The sequence below is a fragment of the Pempheris klunzingeri genome, chromosome 3 (assembly GCF_042242105.1).
Source record: "Pempheris klunzingeri isolate RE-2024b chromosome 3, fPemKlu1.hap1, whole genome shotgun sequence".
NCBI classification, from domain to species: Eukaryota; Metazoa; Chordata; class Actinopteri; order Acropomatiformes; family Pempheridae; genus Pempheris; species Pempheris klunzingeri.
In genome coordinates, this window is record NC_092014.1 from 4,959,875 (window position 1) to 4,978,933 (window position 19,059).

Below are 19,059 nucleotides of genomic sequence, written 5' to 3' on the forward strand. Positions count from 1 at the left end.
ATCTTACCCAAAACTATCTCGGCTCTCTTCCCTCTCCTGGGACCTTCGTACCACCCAATGCAGCGCCTCGTGTGGATAGCCTGGAGATGCTGTGGGCAGTGATTTTCTTAATGTCCGCTGCTCTTAATCGGAACGCCACGCTTCATTTTCCAGTATATATTTTCATTTTTCTATGGCATCTGAGGCACTTAAGTGAACACTACTGCCAAAATAAACACAAAATCACAGTTCTATCTAGCCGCTCTAATGTCCAAAACTGATTTCAGAGCAGCGTTGGTTAAAAATATCAGTTTAAATAGAAAATAAACTGAAATCAGTCTCCTTCAAACCCTCAGTAAGACAGCGAAGATGCTAACCCACAAATTGTACTTGGAGTTGAGTCTAAGAAGTCACGATACAAAAACTACTTGCATGCCATATCAAACGCTGCTTCATTCAACTTGTCATTCCTTTTGTTTTCAGATTCTAGACTAAAAATGAACAGCTGTCACTCCTAAACGCAGCTGGTGCATCATACTCTCACACCGTTAATAAACCACATAATAAGGTGCAAATTTAAAAAGTTGTGACCCCTCCTTCTGCCAGCAGGCGACTGAGTCCTCGCTGTACAAGCAGACATCTGATATTCTAATGCTCCACTTAGCGTCCTGTCATGCAGTTGCTGGGTTCCCCCTTGTTTATTTTTAGGGCCAATATGTGCTAATCTTTGGGCGAGTGGGCAAGGGATACCCCAGTGCTGTCAGTACCACACACACAGCTGTGGCTTCTATCTGCCCCTGCCGTGACTTAATGAACCACCTGTCGCTGAATAGCAGGTTGGTCATTAAAAACACATTTGATTAATCTGCCTCTCTTTCTCTGTCTGTTGCTGTCTTTCTTCCTTTCTCTGTGGTTTAAGAGGAGCACTCTGTGTGTCTAGTCTATGTATATATCTACTGTATGTATGCATCTATCCATCCATAGCGTTAATAGATATTTAGTTATTAAAAACTTTTTTATATGGCTGCTTAAAACCGTCTGTTTCCACCTGCCCTACATTTTTCTTGTTCTGTTCTCCAGTGATAATAACAATGTTACTCCCTCATTATTCCCATTATTCCTCTGCCTGTCTCCCTGTCATTAGCCCATCCATACGTAGCTCTGCATCTCTCTATCTTCATCTCCTGACACCCACTATAGATTCTTCCAGTGTGTTGTCCTCACCACCTCGTCCTTCTACAATGCGGTAAAGAGCTGTTGAGGGGTAATTGAGTAGAGAGGAGAAAGCAGGGAGAGTCTCAGGACCGGACACTGAGAGAACAGAGGGTGAGCACAGGTCATGAAGAGACGGAGACAGGCATAAAGACCAGCTGAGAGAAGTATTTTCTTATGAAAAAGGCAGTTGAGCAACACAGTTACAAGACTGTACAGCAGGGACGTGATCTCTGAAATGCAGCTGATATATTTTCAATTTATTATCATTTATTCATACTCCTGTCTCTCCCTGTGTTTCCTGTCAACTGTCTTATATCTGGAGACGTGTGATTACAGACCTTTGGCAGAAAGTGTTGCAAGATTTAAAGTTCCTTCTAACACATAAGACGTACAGGTGTCCTGATGTGCAGTAGTTAAGATGGTTAAAAACCTAAAACAATGAATCATTAGATAATATTATCTCAAGTACAAAACCAAAACTCTACTTTGGGGTAAAAATGCCTCATGCCTCGCAGTCGTTTCACTCTCTTTTTCTTTCTATCTCTCATAATGTACCATAAATGAATTCCTGTCTTGGCCTTGACCAGAGTAAGGAGATGGTTTGATACATCACTCGAAAAAAGATAAGCAAATGAGGGAGAGAAAAGAAGGGGAGAGGAAGAGAGAGAATCACACAAGCTGTCAGTGTCCTGACAGGATGGAGATGAGTGATAAAGGGAGAGGCTTAAGAAGATATGGATGCAGAGAAAGAGGAGCAAATTTGTTCTTTGATATGGAGAGGAGAGAGTGGAAGGGGAGACATGAATGAGTGATTAGGAAAGTAAAGGACAGCGTTTGAGCAAAAGAGATGACAGGAGAAATACTAAGAGAAAGGAAGTGTAGAGTAGAGGTTCGGGGTAGAAGAGAGAGAGATGAGTACATACAACTTCGGCATGACTTTCCCTCGACTTAAACCAGAAACCCAGACCAGTCAGTGTGGCTTGCTGATCAAGGTTGTAAAGTTCAGCACATTTGTGAGGAAGAAATGTGACATGTGACTTTTCCACAGAAGGTCATGTGTGATACAAGATGATCTCTTTAAAGCTGCATCAGCTTTTTTGACCACTTGGGGTCAGACCTCCTCAACAGGCTCAAGACTGTTCCATATTTAAGGCCCAAAATGGTTGTTATGCCAAAAGTGTGTTAGCAAACTGATGTCCGTTTACTCATCCAGTGACACAGAGCAATGCTACATTCAATTGGAGTTTAAATCCAGTGTTCTCTCTCTCTCATGTTAGCTCTGTGTTCACTATGTGCACTAACTAGTTGCTAACTAGCTAATTAAGTTGATGGCTACAATGAGAAATAATTGTCATGTTCACCATTTCTTATTCATATTTGCTTTGCATCTTTAATTATTCATCATTTATATCATTTATTTAGTGAGTTTTAGCAGGAGAAGTGTCTGTACAAGCTGTTAACTGTCCACCGCTCACACACAGGCTTGTGTATGCATAGTCTTTATATATGCAGGTTTGTGTGTGTTGTGTGGGGCACACGTATGTGAATCTGTCTCTTACAGCACACATTTTCAGACAGTACCTGTTAATAATTGGGTAGGAAAACTACTGGGAGAAGACTGCAACATCAGAATGCAATTTCAATGTTTCCCCCTTATCTTAAACCCCAATCTTCACAGTTTAGTCCAAGAGGTGGCACCTGTGGCAGTGAGGACTGACAGCATGAAGAATAAATCGAAGCAGATAAAGAATAAAGAGTATCGACGTGTGTAGAAACAAAAGATGAAGAGGGTCGCTCAGGGAGGAGATTCGGTCCGAGGGCCAGACAGAAAAAGTGGTATTATTAATAGGCCTGTGTGTGATTCGTTAGTGCTGCAGAGAAAGCGATCGCACTCCAGGGCCAACGGTGTGTGCGTCATTGTCTTGACAACCACCCCGCCTTTCTCAAAATAGAGAGAATACTGAGAGGGGATGAGGTGGGCGAATGGGGGGGATATGGGGCAAGTGTGTATGTGTTTGGAGGCACCTATAAAAGTCTTATTTGGTCCTCCCTCCCAACTTGCTCATCTTACCTCCACCTCCAACCCTTCTCCCGTCTGTCTGCTCCAGTCTCTCTCCATCACCTTTCCTCACCTTGCCCTCTTTCTCTCCTCTCAGGGCTACTCACCCATCCCTTCATTCAGGTAAGACACAAAATAATCATTAAATGTTGTAAAGCTACTTGGAAAAAAAACACACAAAAGAAATAAGAGGTCTTTCAGGGGATTTGGTAAATGATAAGATGAGCTCTAGGCTGTTGTGAACTGAAAAAGGATCATCGCTGGGGTTATCTGTGACAAGCAGGTTTGCTGCAATTGAATTAAATACTTTTGCCAGTTGTATGAATAATACAAGAGTAAAACACAATGATAAAATGTTTTGTAGCTGGAGTGCATAGACGGAGTGCCTTTGCAGCAACTAGCTAATGGCATAAATTAACATATATTTTACTAAAAGGATCTGTAAAAAAAAAAAAAAACACACATCATAGAAAATCATCTCCATGTGCCACCATTCGTGTGTATTTGATTTAGACAGTCTCTTTAGTTCCAGATAAATGTAAAGAAATGTAGAGAATAGGGTTTGCTGCAGCAGCAAAGTCAATCCACGTAAATGCAGCCTCATAATTGATGTTTCAGCTTCCAAAGTCATCAATAACAGGAGCTAGATGCTTTTATGATATCAGTTCAAACAGTTTTCTCCTTCCTGAGTGGCCATTCACACCTTTGGTTTCTGATGTGGTCGGACAACACCTCACATGAACCACTGCTTAGAATAATCCTGCTCTTTGTCCCTTTAAACACGAGGCTATTTGTCTAAAAGTTTGTTTTGTTTGATACCGATCTTTTACTTTTTACAACGCCTGCTGCAATGTGCTGCTTCCTGTTTCTTTTCGGCAGTAATCTGGATCAAATGAAAGTTAATGTTGGGAGCAGGTGTTGGTCTAATGGTTGTTTCTTGGCCCACGCGTCACCATGAGCAAGTGTTTATGCACAGTACTGTGGCACCACAGCAATAATGTTAAGTACAGTAGTTAACACTAATGCATATTTTAGATGTTTTGCATTGTTGTTACTATTTTCTGTCTTGAAAAAGTGTGCCCAGATTCTCATTGAGACTGCCAGTTTGAATAAAATATACTTTATAAATAATACACTCGCTGAGCCTTGACTTACTGCTGACTGTGCTGTCGCTGTTAACTTGCAGAGATCTTTTGTACTGTAGGCTCATGTAGCTTTCAAGAGTTTTCAGCCAATGTTGACCTGCTCTTCAAATTATTAAACTTCTGCCTCCCACGGGGAAAAAGTTGATCGCAAATGTTGAACTGAACATGTAATTTCTGGTGTTTATTTATAGCACACTCACAGCGGAGAACTGACTTTCAGTCTCCAGCGAGAGTCTGTCATTTGATGAATAGACCTCACTTATCCATCACAGCTGTCATGCTTGTTCTCTGCAGGACAGATGGCAGTCATTGCATCTGCGTTGCAATGTTTTATGTTTTGATTTACCCTGAGGAAAAAGGAATAGAACTGATTTAGTAGCGGGAAAGTTTTTCTCACCACAGTTACCACCTGCATAATTCAAAGCCTGTCAACCTGTGACCTTTACATTAGTCTGAAGGAATGCTATCCAGCATGTGACTGCCAGGTATGACTGAGATGCTTCTGCTATGATGTCTGAGTTTTCTCTGTTTTAACAACACTGACAGGACATCAAGATCCAGAAGAAGTTGGCAGACCAGAACTGCCTGTCAAGATTTGCCGTTGATAGATGAAATTAGGTATCCAAACAACCTTTCAGCCATAAACAAACTAAAATATGACAACCTGATACATCTTTAGCTGGTGACATCAAGGCTTTCTATTCCAGGCTCAGATCTCAACACATCTCAAAACCACAAATAGATGCTCACTAATTGGCTTTTGCTGCCAATAAAATTTATACCCATAACAAATAATGAATGCATATGTTTTATTAGTCACTCCGTCCTTTGGTGAGGGTCAACCTGCAGAGGGACTATCAAAACTACTCCGCTGGGACTGTGTCAGTCTCATATCCACAGCAAGGCACTTTGTCGCACACAGACACACACACTCTCACACTCTCACAAAGATAACCTACACGAGGGAGCTCACTTCTCTTAAACACATTAATCAAACGTAGGTCTCGACAACTCAACGTTTGCTCTCAGGCGCTTTGAACAGATAAACAAGGAGCCCGAGAGCATTCAGCTCAGTTCTGACACCTATTGGGATCTACATGGCACTGCTGTGTGCTGCAACTGAGGGACACATTCAAAACGTTTGGGTGAACACGTCTTCAAGCACACGACATCCATCTTTACATTTGTACTTCATACATAGCCCAGCTTTCTGATATGAACACTTAAAATGTTCACTGGAAGGGTTTGTGCTTGTCTTTATATCTTAAATGTTCTGCATGATGGACATGGAGCATATACATCTCAGTGTTAATTTAACAGGCCTGTGATTGCTGGTGAATTTGGCACTAGACGAATGGGAGAAAATCAGGAAAACATCCACAGAATGACAATTTTAGCTAGGTGTTGTATAAGTATATACATACTGTATACTCAGGTGCCACAACACTGCATTATTCAGTGAACATGTTTGAATTCAAATTAGACATTTCATTTTTGACATTCCCAGTAAGCACCTGCATATCGATATTATTTGTTCAGCTGTACATGTAGATTTCATGGCAAAGTGGATGTTGCTCATATCTCTAATGTTCAGTTGTTCACTGTATTTCCAAAACAGTGCACTTTCCTGTTTGTGAGTCACAAACATCAACAAATAAAGGCCCAGCATGTGATGCAATCCTCCAGTCAAAAGTGCAAGTACTAGCATCTTGTGTTAATGTAAGAATAAGACAATGAATCGGTCCAACAGAGGTGTGCAAGACAAGCGTGCAAAAACAAAATTACAAATATATAGTTTTAGAAGAATAGAGAGAGAACTCGCAAGTAAATGATTAGTGTGCCTGTACTGTATGGATATGAAAGATGAGTGTTTAGATGTGTGTGTGTGTGTGTTCAGTTGATGAATATGGGTATTTGTGTCCCCTTAGTAGTTCCACTGAGGCTGTCTGAATGTTTGAATGTCCAGTATCTCCAGACCAAATCTTTAGTTCATTTACATTCAAACACCCTTCCCTCCCTTCACCCTTGTGCTCCCATTTCAGCTGTTGTCTGCCCTCGCCTCTGAAATATTCTTTCACTTCTCACCTTAAATGTCCTCTCTGTCCCGCTCTCTGTCTCTCTGCCCCTCTATCCAGCTGACAAAATGGCGATGACAGATCTGTTGAAAGCTGAGGAGATCAAGAAAGCTCTTGATGCCTTTGCAGGTCTGTAACAGCTGCAGAGTTGACGTGGTATTCTCAGCAGAAACAGGCCTTTAAAGTTCCAGACGTTAGCTTTGGATAGTGACAGATGCAGTAAATCCACTCACATTTTTATCTTTTCAAACCACTGCGTAGTAAACGAATCCATCCTGCTCTGTATGCATGCTACTAATTTAAGTCCACATAAACTGGATCTGATAGAATCCATTATGCCCCCCTACTAAATTATACAATATTTCATTTCCAAAATATTTCTAACTGACAAATGGAAAGGTAGATGTTACAGTTGTTTTAATGATTCAGTCGGTACCTTCTGTTTTTGCCTTTCGTAGGGGAAACATTCGACCCTAAAAAGTTCTTTGAAATGGTGGGAATGAAGGCCATGACAGCTGAAAACGTGAAGAAGGTCTTCCAGGTTCTGGATGTGGACGGCAGTGGCTTCATAGAGGAAGAGGAGCTCAAGTGAGGAACTGACAAAGACACAAGGACACACAAAACAAAAGCTGTCTGCCCAGCAGACCTGCGCACTGTCAGGGGTCCGTTAACAGTGTCCTTCAGAGATCCTTTTCTGTGCTTTTCTCAGGTTTGTACTGAAGGGCTTTTCCAAGGAGGGCAGAGACCTGACTGACGCTGAGACAACAGCATTCCTCAAAGCGGCAGACAAAGATGGAGACGGCAAGATTGGCATTGACGGTGAGTGAACAAAGAAACACTGCAAAGTAGAATAAGGTTTAATATTGAATAAGAAATGTAGGAGGTAGAGGCTGTGGACTGTACATATTATCATGCTGGCCAAAGGTGGGCTACTGTAGCTCTACACATCCAGCCTCAAAGAGAAATCCTGAGAAATTTTAGTTGCAAAGAGGATGCTGCTAGCTGTTTACATCTGTAGCTAACAATGCAGTTTCAACAGGATACATTTTACACAACCTAAAAGTAAAAGCTGGTTTATTTGTTTGTTATGGAAGTTTAGTATTCAAGATTTAGGCTGCATTCATGAAGTACTGAAGACTGACATTTTAATGTAGTATCTCTGGAAAAGTGTAATGCACTAGTTCATCTCTTAATACTTCCCTACTTTTCAGCCTCAAGCCCATTTGTTCATACTTACTATATACATTTTTCTAAACTGGTCCCAGACATAGTTACATTTTTGTAAACAAGGCTGAATGTTAATTATATATTGAATACAAAAATCATTTCCTACAAGGCCACTGTAGTTTTTTTTTGCAAACTTTACAGTGAATCTGTATCTGGGCTACTTTTAGATGCATATTTGGCGCTTCAGTGAGTATTTACAGCAGTCTGATGGTGAATGTGGGTTCGACTTTAATCAAACTACAGTGTGTGTGTTAATTGGAATAAAGGGACATGTCCTCCACTGCAATGGTGTGGCTCGCTGGTGTGTTTTTAATAGCTTTGGGACAATAATGAAGCTCTATTGCACAGAGGAATAAGAAGATATCTACTTAATAGTACGATCAGTTCATTGCTGGTCTGTTCATTGGATTTGTTGACAAGATGGAGATGTAGAAGATTGTCAAACTCGTGCTTCAGGCTGTAAGTCAGTACAGTTTCTCTCATCGTTTTTAGTGCAAATGTTTTCAATGTTCTTTTTCTTTTTCAGAGTTTGAGGTCTTGGTGCATGAGTAGGGGATAGCTACAGAACCCCCTTCTTCTTCCTCCTCCTCTTCGTCCCTGCATTCATATTTTGTTACCTGCTACCTTCAAATTCCTCTCACCCTCCTCGGGACCCCACACGTGGAGTCAGACGTGGCCTGCTCTCGACAAAACACTGCAAAAGCAGGCCAACGAGGAGTTGCCATGAGGATGAGCACACAGGCATAACAGGCACCGGTTTCATTTTTCATTTTTTATATATATTTAATCACACATGCTGAATGGGTTTCAGAATCATTCTTAATGATTTCATGAAGATAGTTTGTTGTCTGAAAACAGGTGGTATAGTGCTGTAGATGGTGTAGATGTTATACAGACTTAAATCTTAATTTCCTTCCTCTGTGTATTTCAGGTTGTGCATTTTGTCTGATTGGTTTTACTTCTAGATGTTCACATATCAGTGCACTTTCCTCCCACTGCTCTTCCTCATCCACCTTCCCTCACCTCACCTCCGCTCCTCTATCTCCTCCTCCTCACTCCCTCCCTGCCTCTGATCAGATGATGTAGTACATAATGTGATATACAAGGAGAGCTGTGAAAACAGAAAAGATCTGAGTATGGAATGATGATAATAAAAAAAAAAAAACTTGAGTAATAACCGTCTCTTTACTTATTGTTGCTGACACAAGACAAACTCACAAAACTTAACGCACTGAGCATTGCAAAACATGTCCAAGACAGGAGGGAAGACAGTTACGTATTTACAATAACTAGGTGAGAAGCTGTGGCCTACGTGTAACCCATTACTGTCATGTGAGAGATCCTGATTACAGTATGATACTGTAATCAGGATCAAACATAAGTGGCCCGTAGTGTGAGTGCAAGATCCACAACAGCTTAAGCAAAAAATAAACATATCCTATTATCAACTTAAAGGAATGGTTTGATATTTTGGGAAATACGATTATTCAATTTGCTTGGCTAGATTTAAATAAAAAGACCAGTGTCACTTGCATGTCTGTACGCTAAGTATATTGCTGCAGCCAGCAGCCAGGTAGCTTAGCTTAGCATAAAGACTGGAAACAGGGGGATACTGCTAGCCTGGCTCTGTCCAGAGGTGACAAAGACAAAAAAGGCAGTATGTGAATTTTGTTACCTCCGGGCAGACCCATGTTAGTTGTTTCTCCATTTCCTTCTTTGTGCTAAGCTAACCAGCAGCAGACAGACATGAGAGTGGTATCGATCTAACTCTCAGCATGAAAGAATATTTCCCAAAATGTCTTACTATCACTACATTATCTTTACTAGGAGAGACAACCAGAATTATCTACATTTAAACTTAAATTCTGTACAAAGAGTTGATATAACAACTATCTTAAATGTTTATGGTTTTGATTAGATGTACTACAATATCACTTTTGCTTATCTTAACTAACACTGTAAAAAAAAACTTTCCTCTGCCTCTTGGACTAAAAGCCATCACGTTTGTATATCCTGCCTCCACAACCTGATCTGAGAGCCTCATTTACAAACCCTGCCTGCATGAGCGCTGAAGGATCAGGGGATCCGAGGAGCAGATCTGTCATTGGTCGTCGTGGGGCGAAGCTTAACAGTGGCAAATGGGTTTGTGCCTCTGAAACAAGAGGATGAGGAAAAATGTCACACAATACCTCACATAGTAAACTGCTGCCTGCCAACACAGTCAGCAGTGCAAAATGTCAGTTAACTCAAAATCGAGCTAAAACACGACATTTCTAAAAAAACAAATACACAGTGACAAACAAATACAGGACCTGCACTTTAAACATGGCCACTTTACATTTGTCTTAATTAGCCAAAAACAAAAACAGGCAAATGTGTGTATTCCCAGTACAGAATCATTAATGCTTGTACAGAATCAAGTCACGGTGTTGAATTAGGATAATTTCATAGAAAGGGTTTTCCCAGATACAACACTGACTAGCCAACCATGCTAAAATGTCAACAAGGTATAATAATTCATCAGGCACTGAATCCAGGGAAAACAAACTTTTTTTGTCATACATACTGAAGACCTACCTGGGAAACAGTGGGTTTTCCGGTGGCCCATGGGGTGATAATGCCTAAGAAAAAAGAGAGGATTGCCAATGTGGACAAAGATTTGCATTACAAGGATCACTTTAGTCATCTATCTTTCTTTTCAGGATAAATTCTTTTTAGAATGAAACCTCTGATACCTGGGCATCAGATGCTGATTCATGCTTCTTGTCAGGGAGGGGAGAGATCGGTCGAAAATCTGCAGAGCCCCTTCTGAGATTCTGACTGGGGAGAGGAGGTGGCGGAGGGGGAGGAGGTGGAGGTGGGTGTTCATTGAAGCTCTTCGTCTGACTGGGCTTCGTCTCCACGGCTGGCTCCAGCTTCTTCTCGGGGAGAGGTGAGATCGGCCGGAGGTCTACAGATGCTCTGCGGTTGGGTGTGGCTGGTGGCGGGACATCTCCATAGCTCTTGCTCTCTGATTGGTCAGGGTAGGTGTCACTGGGGTCCAGCAGATTGTTCATACTGTGGCTTCTCAAAGATCCACCACTGAGGGGTCAAAGAAGCACATATAGGAAATTTCAGATACATAACAGGATAATGACCTGGAATTTTTTGATGAACAATAAACCTCTTTCCCACTTCTGAGCTGAGTATGTTCTACAAGCCTATATTTTTGTTTCTTAAAGAGAAACTTTTACATTTTGGTGTGACAACTGTCAGGTCAAATGTTTAGGATCTGTAAAAAGTGTTAGGCACTCACTATCTTGTTCAAGGACACTTTAGGAGCTTGTATGCTGGCTAACATCTGGTAATGGGTCAATTTTCCCAGATGTGCCACATTAAAATCTGTCGCCCTGTCACTTATACATTGTAAAAGACAGAAATGTTGGCAACTGCACTGCAGAGGTGAATTGTTTCCAGCATCTAAAATTCTCTGTTGTGATTTACTTTGCAGACTGAAGTCATTCGTACCTTGTGGCTAAAGCGCTGGAGAAATCCTCAACAGGAGCCACATAAGCAGCAGGGAACCAGCCCTGACTGGAGAGGATGAGACAGATACAGATGGGGAAACATCAACCAAAACAACTCAAACTCTTAATACTCTTGTCCTTGTACCAGGAGTATGTACTACCATATATCAGACAATGCACTATATTTCCTTTTGTGCTTACAAAACAACATTAAGATTTCACCTCATAGTTTGAAGGGGTCATAGTCAATAGCTGCCTACTGCCTTATTGGACGAAATGACACTTGTAGATCTGTGTTGCTTTGCTGAGTGGCTGATCAATACTCATGACTCCACTTACATTGAAAAGTGCTGAGAGTTCTCTTTTGAAAACACTTTTTTCTACTTTCCAAGGCTATCAAACTACAGCCTACACATGCAAGCAATCAGCATTGCAGGATGTTCTGTTCTGATGATAAATGCACAAATGACAAATCGTCACCATTTACGTAGAATTTTCTTTTGTATCTAATAATTAGCGTGGTCACCTTTATCAATGTGATTTCACTGTCAATTGCACATGGAAGGGAAGGGGCTAAGAAGGAACGGTTGTGCCAAAGACATAGAAAACCACTGAAAATTTCATTTCCATGTAAAAACACTTTAGAATCATGAATCTATGGCTCCTGCACCTATATACATACACATACATCTTCTATATCTCAGCTACCCACCGCAGGCTGCTGTCAGTGCGTCCATACAGCCAGCCGTTACGTGGCTCCTGGACCAGCACAGTGACAGTCTCTCCCCTGTTGAAAGGTAGAAGCTTTGGGTTGGACGAAGAGGGGTGAGACACCAGGGCTCTCATGGCTCTCCCTCCACCCAGACCCAGAGATTCCCCCACCGAGCTGGAGCGAGAACGGCTGGGGAGCGGAGATGGCGCTGGAAGACGCAAGACAAGTGTAGGAGAGCGTGACATAAGAATAGGATGGAGAGAGAGAACGAGAGAGAGAGAGACATAAATCAGTCAAGGATAAACCATTGAAACCATTGAAAAATAAAGTCAAAGACAAGAATGGCCAAAAGGGGAGTGGGAACTATTTTATATATTAACAGATGAATGTGCATCCACAGGCAAAAACACAAGAATAAGTATTTTACACAGATATATATGCAAGAACGCTTAATTCACACAATGCCAGTATTTCTATTGGTGGTGTAATTAGTTAAATGCTAGGGAGGCAAATACCGCTGATGTTGTTTGACTTTAAAGGTTGTCAGAATACAATCATACAGTATAACTCAACAATAATCACTTCCACAAAGTACGTCTTCTACCCACCTCTGGAGGGCACCCTGCCCAGGGCCTGCTGCTCCCTCCTAGCCCAGGACATATCTTCATCTCTGGCTACTGTCTGCAGCAGGGAGCTCACTGAACCTCGCAGCTGGACAGAGACAGCATACACAGGTAAATTAACTGCTGTTTCAACTCAATTTTAACTTCCAGACCCCCCACGGCCCTAAACGATAAGCGGTATAGACAATGGATGGATCGATGGATGGATGGACATTTATGGCTGAGCTGTTGTATTAGATAGCATCCAATATTCAAGAGTATTCAGTAAAAGTCTTCAGTGAAAAAACTGAGATCCCTAATTTACAGGACAGAAGTACCGGAGTAGATTAAGAAAGAAGAAATGTTAATAGTAGCAGTCATTAGTTTTAGAAGTATTGTGCTGATGAAACAAGGGAATTAAACACAATGGACTGTGCCTAATGATAAACTGTCTCAAATAGGTCTCAAAAAGGTCTATTCTATCATCAGTTGATACTAACGAAGGCCTTGGCCCGTACTTGTTAATTTATGGTAGTTTCAACACAGCACAGGGATTGCAATTTCCATAAATCATGTCACGGAGGTGAGATACAGACACTGGTGTAGCATCCCAAGCCAGTACAGCTTCTTTACAGGCTGCTTTGTGCTTAGAATATTAATTAAAATGAGTATAATTGGACCATCATATAGGATAGAAATAATTGGCATAACCATGTAACATAGTTGTACCTGCGCCTCTTGATCCAAATGGGTGGGAGTTCGAGGTCTGGACCCTCTGGTCTCATTAACTTTCTCCTTCCATCCATCTGCCTTTTGCTGGAGAGACGTTCCGGTCTGAAAACAGATGAACGAGGTGAGCACCTCATTAAATCTCAACCTGATCAGGCATCAACAAAATGAACAGAAATGCTTCAGTAAATGAGACAATGGACAAGATGTGAACGTCATCAGGTAATAAAGCAATTAACATACTATCACATGAGCAGAATAAAAATACTGTGCAGCCCAAAAGCCTTACCCATAGCGTCTTAAAGAAAACATGTCACTGTTGCTGAAACAATGATATCAGCCTCAGTAGACCTGGCATCAACAAAACTACACCTTTACATGGCAAAGGATTGTGTATTAGAAGTGACATTTCATTACCACGATGTAATAAAAATGACTGTGTATTTATAGTATTCGCAAAATACCTGTGAAAGGAAGTAAAATGTGTATTGCTGCAAAAGGTACTATGAATATTCAAATCTTATTTTTTACAAAACTTCCACAGTTCCCTGTGCATTAGCCTGAAGGTTTTTAGCACATTTCTTATTCATATTCTTCTCATTAGTTTGTGATTGTGAGTGAATTTTTACTTTTTGATCAAGTAACCTTGTATTAGCCTGCTCTGATGCATGTAAGCTTAGCTATGTAAGCCTAACTATTTTAAACTGAGCTTCGTCAGACAAAGAAGACAGGATTAGACCCAACATAAATTCCACAGGAGGAGGCTGGTTGCTGTGGCTTGCTCAGGTGTTGTGCAGCGCTGGTGCATGTGTGTGTATACCTTGTTGATAAGGAAGAGCAGTGACTGAGTGAGGCCACAGTGTTTCTCTGCCAAGAAGCGGTACCTCCTCTCCTCCTCCTTCAGGATCTCCTGCTGACTCTGCCTCAGGTACAGCATGTACTCGCTGTTCTCCTAAACAGACACACACACACAGGGATGTATTGTTACTGGACTGTGTGTGTGTGTGGATGTCATCTCAATGAGTGTGTGAACTACCAGAGAGTCTCTGTAGGCTCCTCGTCTGAGCTGTTTCTCCAAAGCCTCTGCCTGGTTCCTGACCTCCAGCTCATAGATTCTGCGACTACCCTGCAGCACAGGAAACAGGTTGTTTGAGAAGCGCTGATATGACAATAAAAAGTTATTTCATAATTTGATCATAAGCAGATATTTCACTGTACACTACATGCTGGTTTGCTAACGACCTCTAAACTGAGTCTGGTCTTGACTGACTTAACCTCACTGAAGAATTTAGTCTCTGATGGGATCAGAAAGTTTTGAAATCATTAGATTTGCTCATTTGCTCTTTGGTATCATTGGTATGCATCTAAATCAGTGCCTGCTATTGTGAATGTACTGCAGATGAGGACTTAAAGCTGGATTGTGCATTTAGATAAAAATGCAATAAATGTGGTTAAAATGACCAGAGACATGAAGGTGACAGGCAACAGGTGAAAGATTGTCTGTGACTGGCCAACCAAAAAGACAATATAATTAGTAAATTACTGTAGAGTTCTCTTGTCTTGGAGTGTGTGTGTAAGTATGTAAGAATGTTTCTGGAGTGATCATTAAGAAAACTGCACCAAAGGTGAACTCCACAGTATTCTGCACACATTAGGAGCTTCCACATGTTGAGCCACAGAGTAAGAATGAGCCATAGTCCACAAATTCATTAAGTAAATCCACTAATATTTAGTTTCAAAAACATACAGTTGAATATTTACCGAGGCTCTTTCTGAATTGTGTCTTCCTGTTCAGCCTTCTACTAAGCACACATAATAGTTAGCTAACTTTTAACCATAAACCACACTCCCAAACTTAATAGCTCAGTAAGTCTCCTCCACTCAACACAGTCCTCATGAGGGTAGATATAAAAGCGTATGCTTTCCCCTCTGCGCACTCACATCAATGTACTCCTCATCCAGCTTGACATTCTTCTCCATGGCTTGCAACACCTCTATCTGGAACCATCGAAACTGTAGCAGCGAGAAAAACAATGTGTCACTGATGTAATCAAAGTTATTATGGAAACTGTGCCCTTTAAACAGTAGTTTTCACGATCAGTTTGTTTGACTAAATCTAACTGCAAATGTGCTGTGTCCTCAAGCCAGCGCTTTAATCAGAGGCCACGTTTTGCTTATTCACATCACTGAGAGCCACTGCAATCAAGTGCAAGCGTTCAAGAGGCACTATGAATCTTAAACAGTGAATTGCAAGAAGAAATCCGTCTCCCAAAGCTTTCTGTTAAGCTTTCACCAATCTGTAACGAGTCAAAAAGTATTCTATCAGCATCTGACACTAATGTCTTAATTAAAAAGGACTCAAGAATTTGGGGAAATAAGTTTGTTGTTAGATACTTAAATTCTAAGATATCGCCTTAAACTTTTGGGATCCCGTGTTTCGATTTGAACAACTGAATGAAGACAAGTACTGACCACTCCCTCCATCTCTGCGGTGAGTCTCCTCTGTGTTTCCGATATCTGGACCAGGACATCCCCTGTTTAAACAAAAAGACTTTAGTAGGTCAGAGACTTGACTGACTGAGTAACACCAGACCAGGTCAACACACACATCAAAAATCTGCTGTTAAAATTGTCAAAAACGTCTACAAAGGAAGCCTGAACTATTTCTAAATGTTACAGAATAAATTGTTTGTTATATTATATTTTAGATATATTTTACATGTACCTGCAAAAAATGTTATTTTGCTATTTGAAGAATATGTGAATTTGTTTTACTCAGAAACAAAAGATCTAGAGACTTTTGACTTACCATTGAGCTATGTATGTACTCTGCATGAATTAAAAAGCTAATATTTTAGCTAGAATTTCAGTAATTGGATATATGACTTTGACATAATTCAACACTGCTCATGTTATCTGGTGATTCTTATGATCTTACCAGATGAGCAGCTAGGATGATGGAAAGTTAGCCAAGTCCTTTATATTACGGGTGCCTCTGGTCATGTCTATTGTCATGGATTGTTGTTTAGCTAATGAATTGAGTGCAGCTGAAAGACTGTCCCCATCTATAATTTAGAGGCTGTCACTCAATAGGGCCCCTGGTCACGCTGTGGCTCCCTGACCTTCTCAGTTAGCCAACCCTAGCAGAACCTCGTGTGTCATGCTGTGCTAGCACTGACGCATGAGCACACACACTCTCAATGGGGATGCGTTAGCATAATGCTAATTACCGCTAACAATGCTATCACACATCCCCAGGGTCAGAGTGAAAGTGAAGCTTGTGGAAAATATGCACTCATGCATGCACTGTGGGCACACACACACACACACACACACTCATGCATAAGCACACACAGAGACCTACAAAAGAGAGGATGAAAAAACAGATGGAAGAAGAGTGGAAGAATGCAATCTAAACGTTACTAACTACCCATGTGCAGTATTTTACATTCTTGGATGTATCAGTGTGATCGGGCTTGATATGAACATGATAGATCACTTGGCCACCTCTAGAGGACAATTCTTTTTTTTTTTTTTTCTATAATGAATGCAATAAATTAAATGTGAAACCTGTAATGGAAATAATGAGTAATCAATCACACATACACAAACACACTCACAGACACACGCTTACCAAGAGAGCGAGATGAAAGTGTGTGAAAGGCCTGGTCTCCCATCTTAGCCACAGCGCTGAAATAGGCCTCACTGCAAACAGCTAAGGCTGGAAGACACACACACAGAGACACACACAAATGCACAGAAATTTAAATCTTTTCAAATACTTTTAAAGCAACATCAGAGTCAGTTAAACTACTCTGAATTGGGTCAATTAATTCTGTCTTTATTCTTTGCAAACACAGGCCCCACAGTGCTGACATGTGATATGTGATTTTGGTCTAGGAATAGCCCCGTGCTAATGGGTATAGTTTTACCATGCTGCCTTGTTGCCCTGTGACTGACGGCCTGGGCTTGGTTTATCAGGCAGAGAGGTGTATTAATGACACATGGTGCTCACCCAATTACCAACGTAACTCATGATAAAGAGAAGAGTAGACAGGAAGGATTAGTGAGGTCAGACAGGCAAATACAATGGGATGCACACAAAAGGTTCTGTTCTGAACTAAGATGTCCTTGTTCTCAAATATTAAATAAACTTGCCAGTGTATTAAAAACCATGTTCATACAGCATTCATTCTGCTGTAACAAAAATTTGTTTCAGCGATCAATTAGTGGTAGCACCAAAAGTTCGAAGAGCACTGAAACAAATTTTTTTTACAGCAGATTTTTCCTGTCAAGGTTCCCTTGTATCAGTGCATAATGATTGGTCTACAAACCTCCTCCATCACCTTTGCTGGTAATAACAGCATCTAATCCAGTAACAGCACCTCCAGTATTAAGTCCTCTAATTGACATTTGATTGTGTATTATATATTTCACACATTAAGTGTAGTTTTATTTCACATCCCATCCCACACGGGGTTAAAAGTCAACGTTATTTCTAAAAACACCAAAAACTAAAATAGGCAACTTCTTGCAATACAACAGTTACAACATTATATTATATTTTGTGTTCTGTGTCTGATACACACACACACATACGCACACACACATTCACACAAACACCACACACACACGCACACCAGTCACTCACAAAGTCACTCACCTTGGAAAGCTTTGACATAGCTGTTTCCTAGAGCAACAAGCTTCTGGAGGCCAGGGTTGAAGTGCTCCATCAGGTTCTGTGAAACACACACACACATACACACACACACACACACACACACACACACACACACACATACAGATACAGACACTGTAATTTCAAAATCTCACCCAAGTCCTTGATTAAAAATACATCACAGCTCTTACTCCCATTTGAAATAGTGCATTAAAACCCCCAAGTCCACACCAAAAGTAGAGAACAAAGGAAAGGAGACAATATAAACTCACCAAATAGACACTTAAAGTTGATCTGTGCAGCTGGTCACTGGTGGCTCCCGACATAGTGACAAATACCAAAGACAATATGAACTTCAAACCAAGAGAAAGCCTCAAAAACTGACCGTCAGAGACAGAACAAACTTTTGTGAGGAGTCTGTATTCCCATTCAAACTTCTCTAAAAGTTTCCTCTGGCGTTTCTTGTCCTTTGTGTATCAGTGCCTTAAGGCAGTGAAAGTCACCTTCACTGCTGCCCCACTGTTCCTGCTGTATTTCCAAAGGCCGATAACACTTGTCTGATCGAATGATAGTGCTTTCCTCCCTCTCTCCCTTTTTCTGTCATTCGTTAATGAGCTCTTTTACCCCCTTGTCATCAACAGTTTTCGTGGAAAGAACGAGCAAGCGAGTGAGGGGACGAGAAAAGGGAGTAGGTGCCATCGATATGACCAGGTAAATTATTGATTTAAGCCCTGAAAGGAAAGGAGAAGGAGGACAGCCAGCTGCCCAACTACCTGTGACGTACACTCACACCTAAGGGAAAACCTTGTGGTGTGTTTCAGGCTTGTTGAAACAAAGTACTGCCTTAAAAACGTACACACATATATACATAAACAGTACTATAGTACTCGTATACAGTTAGATACGAGGAAGCTACTCTATAGACTATCAGGAACACTTGCTCTTGAATACTTCAAACAGCTTCATAAGAGTCACATATAAAATATCTACTGTTTGAGTTGAACCTGTCACACACCAAATACATGAAGATAATTTAAGGAGCACCTTTTCTGTCAATCAGCAGACCGACAAAATGAATCCAGATGCTAGTTGTTAGTCACAAAGAGGAGAAGGAGGTTGAAGACAGGTCTCG

The 19,059-nt window shown here is 41.0% G+C and overlaps 2 protein-coding genes across 3 annotated transcripts in view; one reads left to right on the forward strand and one right to left on the reverse strand.

Annotated features, from left to right (window-relative positions):
* pvalb7 (parvalbumin 7) overlaps nt 1-8,829 on the forward strand; it is a 37,182-nt gene extending 28,353 nt beyond the window's left edge. Inside the window, exons 1-5 of one of the 2 annotated variants that reach the window (XM_070856630.1) lie at nt 3,293-3,376; nt 6,534-6,602; nt 6,932-7,061; nt 7,183-7,292; nt 8,227-8,829. In XM_070856630.1, the coding sequence (XP_070712731.1) occupies nt 6,542-6,602; nt 6,932-7,061; nt 7,183-7,292; nt 8,227-8,252 (327 nt within the window). In that variant the 5' untranslated portion in view covers nt 3,293-3,376; nt 6,534-6,541 and the 3' untranslated portion in view covers nt 8,253-8,829. Of the gene's footprint in view, nt 1-3,292; nt 3,377-6,533; nt 6,603-6,931; nt 7,062-7,182; nt 7,293-8,226 lie in introns of those variants that run through there. The other variant, XM_070856629.1, reaches the window with a different exon arrangement.
* A 947-nt stretch (nt 8,830-9,776) lies between these two features.
* baiap2l2b (BAR/IMD domain containing adaptor protein 2 like 2b) lies at nt 9,777-18,253 on the reverse strand. Its single transcript, XM_070828083.1, has 14 exons — nt 18,200-18,253; nt 17,913-17,988; nt 16,884-16,970; nt 15,722-15,783; nt 15,191-15,262; nt 14,286-14,375; nt 14,070-14,201; nt 13,250-13,354; nt 12,527-12,629; nt 11,919-12,126; nt 11,208-11,273; nt 10,436-10,781; nt 10,278-10,321; nt 9,777-9,852 (listed from the first exon to the last, which is right to left on the reverse strand). Exons 1-14 carry the CDS (start codon nt 18,251-18,253, stop codon nt 9,777-9,779), a joined length of 1,521 nt encoding a protein of 506 aa, XP_070684184.1.
* Nucleotides 18,254-19,059: the final 806 nt, after the last annotated feature.